General features: G+C 30.8%; 1 protein-coding gene and 1 pseudogene across 1 annotated transcript; both read right to left on the bottom strand.

Annotated features, from left to right (window-relative positions):
- The window catches only part of LOC119573822, a 1248-nt pseudogene extending 906 nt beyond the window's left edge, over positions 1-342 (bottom strand).
- Positions 343-5457: 5115 nt separating this feature from the next.
- Positions 5458-9011, bottom strand: LOC119574070. Its single transcript, XM_037921153.1, has 3 exons — positions 9006-9011; positions 7208-7378; positions 5458-6040 (listed from the first exon to the last, which is right to left on the bottom strand). The coding sequence occupies exons 1-3, from the start codon at positions 9009-9011 to the stop codon at positions 5621-5623; spliced, it is 597 nt and encodes a 198-aa protein (XP_037777081.1). The 3' UTR covers positions 5458-5620.
- Between the last annotated feature and the right edge of the window lie 989 nt (positions 9012-10000).

Genomic DNA, 10000 nt, shown 5'->3' with positions numbered 1-10000 from the left:
TGTATATATATATATATATAAATATATATATGTATTTATATATGTATTTTATACGTATATATATATATATATATATATATATATATATATTATATATATATATATATATATTATATATATATATATACATATAATATATATATATATCATATATATATATATATATATATATATATATATATATATATATATATATTATATGGTGTGTATGTGTTTGTGTGTGTGTGCGTGTGTATGTGTGTGTGTGCGTGTGTATGTTATACACTTCTGCTATAGGTTATTTACCTACAGCAACTACTACTTACGACAAACTTCATGGCTCCGGAACGTGACCTTTAGCTCAGTCTGTTGTGATCCCGTGTCATGTGCTCTATTGGTCTACTCCAAGGCTGCCAAGCGACACGCCCCTTGTCTCATCAGCCAGTTTTTACACATCGAAGTTTCGTTTTTGTTGTTATTATTGTTTTTATATATCTGCAAATGCATTTAATACAGTGATAAAGTACAAAAATGGAAGCCTTTGTTTTAATGAGTCACTCACTGGCAAATTCCCTTTTAGCTCCCAAGAGAAAATGTTCCTTTGTATATGTAGCGATATCTGGAAAAAGCATAAGTAACAACGAGGAAGGAAACTGCAAAGAAGGCACAAATATGGTGTTAATTACATATATATATGTGTTTATATGTATATGTATAATATACATATAAGTGATGCATTTTATAATATAGTATTAATATATATATATATAATATATATATTATATATATATTATATTATATATAATGATAATATATATTATATAATATATATATAATTATATATATATATTATATATATATTATATATATATATATATATATATCTATATATAAATTATACCATATGATGTATATAATATTATACTTATATATCTATATATATATAATATCTATATATATATATGTTATATATATATATATTATATATATATATATATATATTGTGTGTATATCTATGTGTGCGAAGAAAAAGATATTATATTTTCATATTTTCAATCTTATCATAATATTATATCTGAATATATTGTTAAACATTTAGATGAAATAGGTGTTCAACAAACCTGAAAGACACACCAAAATTGCATACTCTGTCTAGCAAGGAGCCTTTGTAAAGTGAAAGATATGTCAAGCGTCCGACTTTTAATATTAGGAACTCATTAATGTTATAACTGGTGTAAAAGATACTTGCTGCTGTAATCGCCTTTTATATTTATAAATCATTAATTAAATTCACTATTCCAATGATTGTACAAACTACAGAGAACTACAGTAGTTAATAGTATGAAGGTCTCGGTAGGATCATATTTGCATTGCTTCACACTACATTTCAGACCAGAGTGCCTTGCTCAGGTTAACCGCTTAGAAAAAAAAAACAAGAACTATTTACCAAACAATAAGCATGGCGATAAATTAAGTGTACAGGAGCGAGACTTCAATATCCATTGTCAGTCCAGCGTCGAAGCAGTATTACTGATTTACATTTTATCTATGAATCTATCTATGTCTATAGCTACGTCTATATTCATAACTATAATTCCATATCTGTAATTATCTACATATGTAATATATATATATATATATAATATGTGTGTGTGTTATTAATATAATATATATATTATATATATATATAATATATATATATATAATATATATTATGTGTGTGTGTGTGTGTGTGTGTGTGTGTGTGTGTATGTTTTATATGCGTTTGTGTGTATTAAATGTGTGTGTGTGTGTGTGTATATAATATATATATATATATATATATATATATAGCATATATATATAATATATTTTATATATATATATATATATATATATATACATGCATACATACATACTGATATATGTATATATACCGCTTTTCGATAAAGCCTAAATAGAGCAAAACATTTGTGCGGCTGTGAAAAAGTAAGTATATATTACACGTTTTTGGTGTGACAAAAGTGAAACAAAAAGTTTCCCTGTTTGACCGTATCCTAACAGACAGTCAGGATATTAATGTCAGATATAATAATAAGTGTGCTGAAGTAAATGAGCCGGACGATAAAAAAATAAAAATGTTGACGGTGGTTATGGTTATATATATAATTAAAGCGATAAATGGTAATAGTGAAAATAATGATGATAATAATAGCGATACTGAAGATGATCATGATGACGATAATGATAGTTATGATAATGATAATCATGTAGATAACTATGATAATAGTGAGCAACAATAACTTTGTATAGGGTAGATGAAAATCAGAAACTGGCTTTGCACATGGATTGTTTATGTTTTTTGTTTTTAATACAATATGAATCTAACATTATTTCACTAGCACAGTAGAAAATACATGTTCAGTAAATTTTATGGACAATGAAATTCGCAGAGAAGGCAATGCGGTATCAGAGATGTAGAGTTTTGTTAAATGAAACAGTTCCTACAATAGGTAGTATTTAAATCACCCATTTCCTTTGTTTGCTTGTTCTCCGTTCAACCATGAATGCCATGACGATAAGGATAGTACCCATGGTAACCGTAGGAAATGGGATAACATGTCCACCATAACAGAAGTAAGCCGTAAGGGAAAAGCGGCGTATCCACGTGAGGATTTGGCTCCGGCCTCACCTCCCTTTTGCGTAGGGTAGTACACATACGAGGTCGCGGGGCCAGGATGAAATTAAGGCGATTCCAATGATGGATACATTCGAAGTCCGTGGTAGTAGGTAACGACGTGCCATATCCAACGGTGAGGATCGGTCCTCCCTCTTGCCCAACCTATGAGAGTGCACATATGAGTGTTGCGTGGCCCGGGTGGAAGGAGCTATTCCCAAGGCTATGGAGATGGTAAGGACTACCGTAGCCATAATGGGGATCCGCCTCACGCTTCTGCTCTGCTGCCACCGCGACAGCCAACAGAACAACAATCTGTAGACGAAACGCCTTTTAAAATGTCTTTGTCTCGCCTGTTAAAAGCTGGCAAATTAATATTTGAGTGTATTGCACATACATATATGTTGCTTATACATATACGACATTCATATGTGTATATGAATAATAGATGTGTGCTTATGTCTGCATGTATATATATACATACAAACATATACGTGTGTGTTTATACATATAATACATTCACATGTGTATATGAATATTATATACATAATAAGATATATATGTTATACTAATATTTGTGTGTGTGTGTGTAGTATGTTGTATGTAACCACACACAAAAAACATTACATATATATATATTATATATATATATATTTTTATTTTATTAATCATAATATATATATTATATATATATATATATATATAATATATATAATAATAATATATATACATATATATATATATATTATATATATATATATACATATATACTACTTATATATAAGTATGTGTTATTATCATATTCTATCAATTTACGTACTTGAATATACAATACACATATGGTTCAATGTTGCATGTTGTGTATACGTCGAACTATGTCCCTACAATAACGTACTACTTACGACAAACTCTGCTCCGGAACCTTTACCTTTACGCTCCGTTCTGTTGGATTCCCCGTCACTTGCCTCTATTAGGTCTACTCCAAGGTGCCAGTCGACACGCCTCCTTTCTCTTCAACACTTTTCACATATTACAGAAGTTCGGTTTTGTGCAGTTTGTAATTATTTCTCTGATTCTGTAAATGTAATACACAAGTGGAAACTTATTTAGGTGTTAACTTATTGCAAATTCTCTTATAGCTCTTTGGTATATTTTATAGCGTATATGAAAAAAAGAATGTATCACGAAAGAAACTGAAGAAGTACAAATATGGTGTTATCACATCATGTGTGTTCATATAATGGTTATATAATGTGTGTGTGTGTGGTGCTCTGTAATGATACATACGTACATAATGTTAAAATATATGTATAAGGTGTATATTGTGGTGTGACTGCTAAGAAAAAATGAGCAAATATTTTCTTATTTTTAATCCTTTCATACTATACATCTGAACATGATCCTAAATATCTAGATAAAGCAGTTGTTCAACAAACCTCAAAGAACACGGTGCATGCATCCTCTAGCACGGTGACCTGCGTATAACCAGTCTAATCAAAGGAAAGAAGACTGTCAAGCATCCGATTTTTAATAATAAGAACTCATTACATTCAGACCTGTATAAAGAATCACTTGCTGATGTAATACGTCTTTTGATATTCCTATCATGAATGCTGTAACCGTAGATTCCATTCACTTTCGCTATTCGGTTGATTCTACTCCAATTCACCAATCAAGAACTACAGTGAATATTACGAGTGCCCGGTAAGCAATCATATGTGCATTTCTACGCAACAGAGTGCTTTGCTCAGGTTAGATCGTTTAGAGAAAACAAAAAAGACATATTTACGCAATAAGATAATTTAAAGTTTGCATTTTTACTCAGTCCATGATTACTTGCTCTAATCTAGTTACTTTTACAAAAACTTGACCTCTCCTAATTACAAGATCATCATTATCGCAATAAACTATCTCAATTTGTTAATTAATCAAATAAAATCAAGCGTACAGGAGCGAGACCTTCAGATAGCCATTGTCTGTCTAGGCGTCGAAATGGGTCTTATTTGATTACATTTATTTATGCATCTATCTCTATCTGCAGATATAGAATGATGCTGACGGTGATGATGGTTATATTGATAATAAGCGTTAAACACTAATAGAGACAATAATGATAATAAGAGCAACAAATATGATTACCATAATGACGATAATGATAGTTAATAATGATAATAGTGATAATGATAATGGCCATGATAACAATAACAACAGCAATTATCATGATAATGATAATAATAAATAACTATTATAATAATGATAATACAAAAAGTAGAGTTGAAGCAATAAGAGTAATAATTAAATTAATAAAAATAGTAACAATAACACTTATAATAAGAGGAATACGAGAAATTATAATAATACAGACAGCAAATAATAAGGATTAGAATAGTAATCATGATATTCAATGATAAAGCTTTATGAAAATCAGCATGATGATGGTAATCAACATAGATGATAACAACTACAACTAGTGTGTAAGCCGCCTTCGCAAGGACACGGACAATGAAATTGCTTTTTCTAAATGATAAGACATAATGAAAGGTGTGAACTTTTGCGTAAGGTGTTACTGGTAATTTCATGTCATGAATCATTCATTTATGCAGCCAATGATCAACGAGATAATTGCCAAATAAAAATATGTATAGACACTATACAACCGCATAATTTATTGTCTCGAGGCATAGTAATTATATTACAATCATTGTTTACCCTTCCTCTTCCTTTCAGTTTCATGTCTAACTCCTTTGTATAAGTAAATGAAATTCAAAGACTTCCTTTGTACATGCAAAGTTAATGTGTGTTTAAATTTACTAGGAACAGTATAATTCTGGCATCATTTTATTAGCATAATAGAAAATACATGTTCATTGACTTTCATGGACAATATAATTCATAGAGAAGGTAATGCAGTATCAAGAAAGATGTAGAGTTTTTTTCTAAACTTCAATAGGTCGTATTCAAATCACTAATTTTCTTTGTCTTCGTTCAACCAAGAAGGCCATGACGATAAGGATAGTATCCATGGTAACCGTAGGAAATGGGATAACCATATCCACCATAACCTAGGTAGCCGTAGGGAAGGGCGTATCTGACGTGAGGATTTGGCTCGGCCTCAGCTTCCCTCTTGCCGACGTGGGAGTGCACGTACGAGGTCGCGTGGCCAGGATGATAGGCGATTCCAACAGGATAATGAAGTCCGTGGTAGAGGTAACGGGTGCCGTATCCACCGTGAGGATCGGCTTCAGCCTCCCTCTTGCCAATATGAGAGTGCACATATGAGGTCGCGTGGCCCGGGTGATGAGCTATTCCCACATGATGGAGATGGTAAGGACTACCGTAGCCATAATGGGGATCCGCCTCGCGCTTCTGCTCTGCTGCCACCACGACAGCCAACAGAACTACAATCTGTGGACGAAACGCCTTTTAAAATGTTTTTGCCTCACATGTTAAAAGCTGATATATTAATATTTGAGTGTATATGTACATATGTTTATATATATATATATATATATATATATATTATATATATATAATATATATATATATATATATGATATTATATGTATATAATATATATATATATATATATATATATTATATATTAATATATATAATTATATGTATACATACATATATATAACGACAGTCATATGTGCATATGGAATTAATATAATGATTGTGTTTATACAATAAATATAATACATTCACATTGTGTACATACATATATATATACATACATACATATGTGTGTATATATGTATATGTGCATATGTTATGTATAAAAACCATACATATATATAAATATATATGCATTACATACTTCATATATAATGAATGTATTGTACTATATGTATAAAGATCTATTTTGCTTGTGGTGTGTTATACTGTTAAGGCATTTCCTCAACAACTCTACTTAGACCACTTCATGGCCCGAACCGGCTTTAGTCAGTCTGTGGATCCCGTCACTTGCCTCTATATAGGTCTAGCATTCCAAGGCTGCCAAGCGACACGCCCTTGTCTTTTCAACCACTTTTTACATATTACAAGTTCCGGTTTTGTGCAGTTTTAATTATTTTCTCTGAGTCTGTACATGCTAGGATACACACGTGGAAACCTTATTTTTTAGAAGTCACTTTTTTGCAAATTCTTTATAGCTTTCATGAGAAAAAGCTCTTTGTATTTTACTGCGATATACTATAAAAAAAAGAGTAATGACGAGGAGAACTGCAGAGAAGGAAACAGTATGGTGTTATACTGCATGTGTTTTATGTATGTTTATATTTGTGTGTGTAATGTGTATCTTGTAACATGCATTTCATACATTATGGAATATAATACGTATATATCATGTTGTGTGGGTGACTGCGTAAAGAGCAAAGAGAAACATGTTTCTGATTGTTTTTTTCCATACTTACTACATCTGAATGATGCTACATTGTGATAAACAGATTTTCAACCAAACCTCAAAGACCGGTGCAAGCATCACTTCGTTTAGCACGGTGACCTGTGTAAATCAGTCTAATCAAAGGAAAGAGGCTTCAAGCATACCGATTTTTAATACTAACTCAGTACTTTCATACTTGATAAAGAACACTTGCCGATGTATACGTCTTTTGGTATTCTATCATCAATGCGTAACTGTATATCCCATTCACTCTCGCTATTCAAATGATTGTACTCCAAGTCACCAATCAAGAACCACAGGGCGAATTCAGTGCCCGGCAAGAAATCATATGTGCATTTCTTCAATCATTTCTGCGTAAAAAAAAAAACATAAGTGCTTTGCATCAGGTTAGATCGCTTAGAGAAACAGAAAACGACATATATTTCAACTCAAAATAGCATGAATGACGATCCTTTTAAAGTTTTTATTTGTGTCTTTACAGTAATCTATCCTTTCTTATTACAAGATCCTCATATTTCGCACTAAACTATTCAATTTGTTAATCAAAGCAAACAAGCGTACGGGCGAGATCTGCAGCTACGTCTATATCTAACTATGTTTGTGTTTGTGTTTTTTTCTCTATGATTTTATTTTATATATATATATATATATATATAATTATATATATATACATATCAAATATATGTAATGTATTTATATATATATAATATACACATATGTGTATATGTATATATTTGTGTGTGTGTGTATACGAGTATATATACATTATGACGTTCAATACTACATTGCTTATTTCTAATTTGAAAAGTTAATTCTGTTTATATATCAATTTACGAGTGTGTGATGTGCGTTGTGCGCGCGCGTATGTGTGTGTGTGTGTGTGGTGTTGTGTTGTGGTGTGTTGTTTTTGTGGTTTGGTGTGTGGTGCATCATATATGATATCATATACAACATTCCTATATATATATACACATTCGTGTATATATATACATGCATATATAGTAATATTATATATACAATACATGTAATAACCTATCAATAAATATACATATAACATATATGCATACATAATATACATATTGAATATACAGATATACATTTTTCATAAAATCTTAATTAGAGTAAAACATTTGTGCAACCTGTGAAAATGTACGTATATATGTCACACGTTTTTGGCGTGACAGAAGTGAAAAAATCTGTTATCGAAAAACAGTCAGAACAGTAATAATAGAATATTAAACTGTTACTGACTAACATAACTGACGATAGCGTATAAAAGACAGAAATCTGACGATAGTGATGGTTATATTGAGAATCAAACGAGAACAATAATAAGACAATATGATAATAAGAGCAATAAGGAAGATTTCATAATGACTGTAATATATGTATGAAATAATTAAAAGGAGTAATGATAATAACAATGATAATGATAATAACATAACAATACGCAATTATCTGATAACGTATTATAGTAAATACACTTTTTAATATGATAATACAAATCACAGTTGTAGCAATAAGAGTAATAATTACAGTAATAAGTATAAAGTTACCATTTTAATAAGAGTATACTAACAATCATATTATATAGACAGCAAATAATAAGATTAAACTATGTAATCATTGATAATTTTAAATAGATAAAGATTATGAACATAAACATAATGAAGTATTATCAACATAGATGATAACACACTACACTAGTTGTTCAAAGTCACCTTCGCAAGGACACGGTCAATGAAATAGTCTTTTTCCTCAACGATAGAGGATATCACTGAAAGTGTGGACTTTTTGCGTAAGGTGTTACTGGTAATTTCATGTCATGAAATCATTCATTTATGAAGCCATTGGTTAATGAGATAATTGACAAATAAGAATATGTAAAAACACTGTACTAACGTACGATTTATTGTCTCGATGCATAGTAATTATATTACAATGTTTGTTTCCCTTTCCTCTTACCTTCATTCTCACGTCAAACTCCGTTGTATGAGTAAATGGAATTCAGAGACTTCCTTTGTACATGCAAAGTTAATATGTGTTTAAATTTACTAGGAACAATATTATTTTGGCATCAATTTATTAGCATAAAAGAAAATACATGTTCAGTTGTTATATTTGGACAATAAAATTCACAGAGAAGGCAGTGCAGTATCAATGAAGATGTAGAGTTTTGTTGAACTTCAATAGGTCGTATTTAAATCACTCATTTTCTTTGTCTTCGTCACTCTATATAGGTCTACTCCAAGGCTGCGAAGCGACACGCCTCCTTGTCTCTTCAACCACTTTTTACAATATTACCGAAGTTCCGGTTTTGTTGTAATTATTTTCTCTGAATCTGTACATGCCAAGATACAGAATTGGAAAACTTTATTTCAAGGAATTACTTATTTGCAAATTCCCTTATAGCTTCCAAGAGAAAAGGCTCTTTTGTATTTTGTAAACGATGTATGAAAAAGAGTAATAACGAAGAAAGAAACTGCAGAGAAGGCACAAATATGGTGCTAATCACATACATAAGTGTATTTATATATATTTGTGCGTGTGTGTGTGTGTGTGTGTGTGTGTGTGTGTGTGTGTGTACATGCATACATACATATATGCAATAAATATGTATGCAATATAAATATGTATGCAATATAAATATATATATATATATATATATATATATATATATATGTGTGTGTGTGTGTGTGTGTGTATGTAGGTGTGTGTCTGTGTATGTGTCTATTTTCTAATCCTTTCATACTACTACATCTGAACATGATGCTAAATATTTAGATAATACAGGTCACCGTCTAGCACGGTGACCTGTGTAAAACCAGTCTAATCAAAGGGAAAAAGGGCGTCAAGCGTCTAATTTTTAATTTTAAAAATTCATTATTGCATAAAGAATCTCTTGCTGATGCAATACGTCTTTTGATATTCCTATCAGTAATGCCGTAACCGTAGATTCC

This window comes from Penaeus monodon, chromosome 6, assembly GCF_015228065.2.
Source record: "Penaeus monodon isolate SGIC_2016 chromosome 6, NSTDA_Pmon_1, whole genome shotgun sequence".
Taxonomy (NCBI): domain Eukaryota; kingdom Metazoa; phylum Arthropoda; class Malacostraca; order Decapoda; family Penaeidae; genus Penaeus; species Penaeus monodon.
Note: the sequence above shows the minus strand (reverse complement) of the source record. Positions and strands in the feature narration are given on the sequence as shown.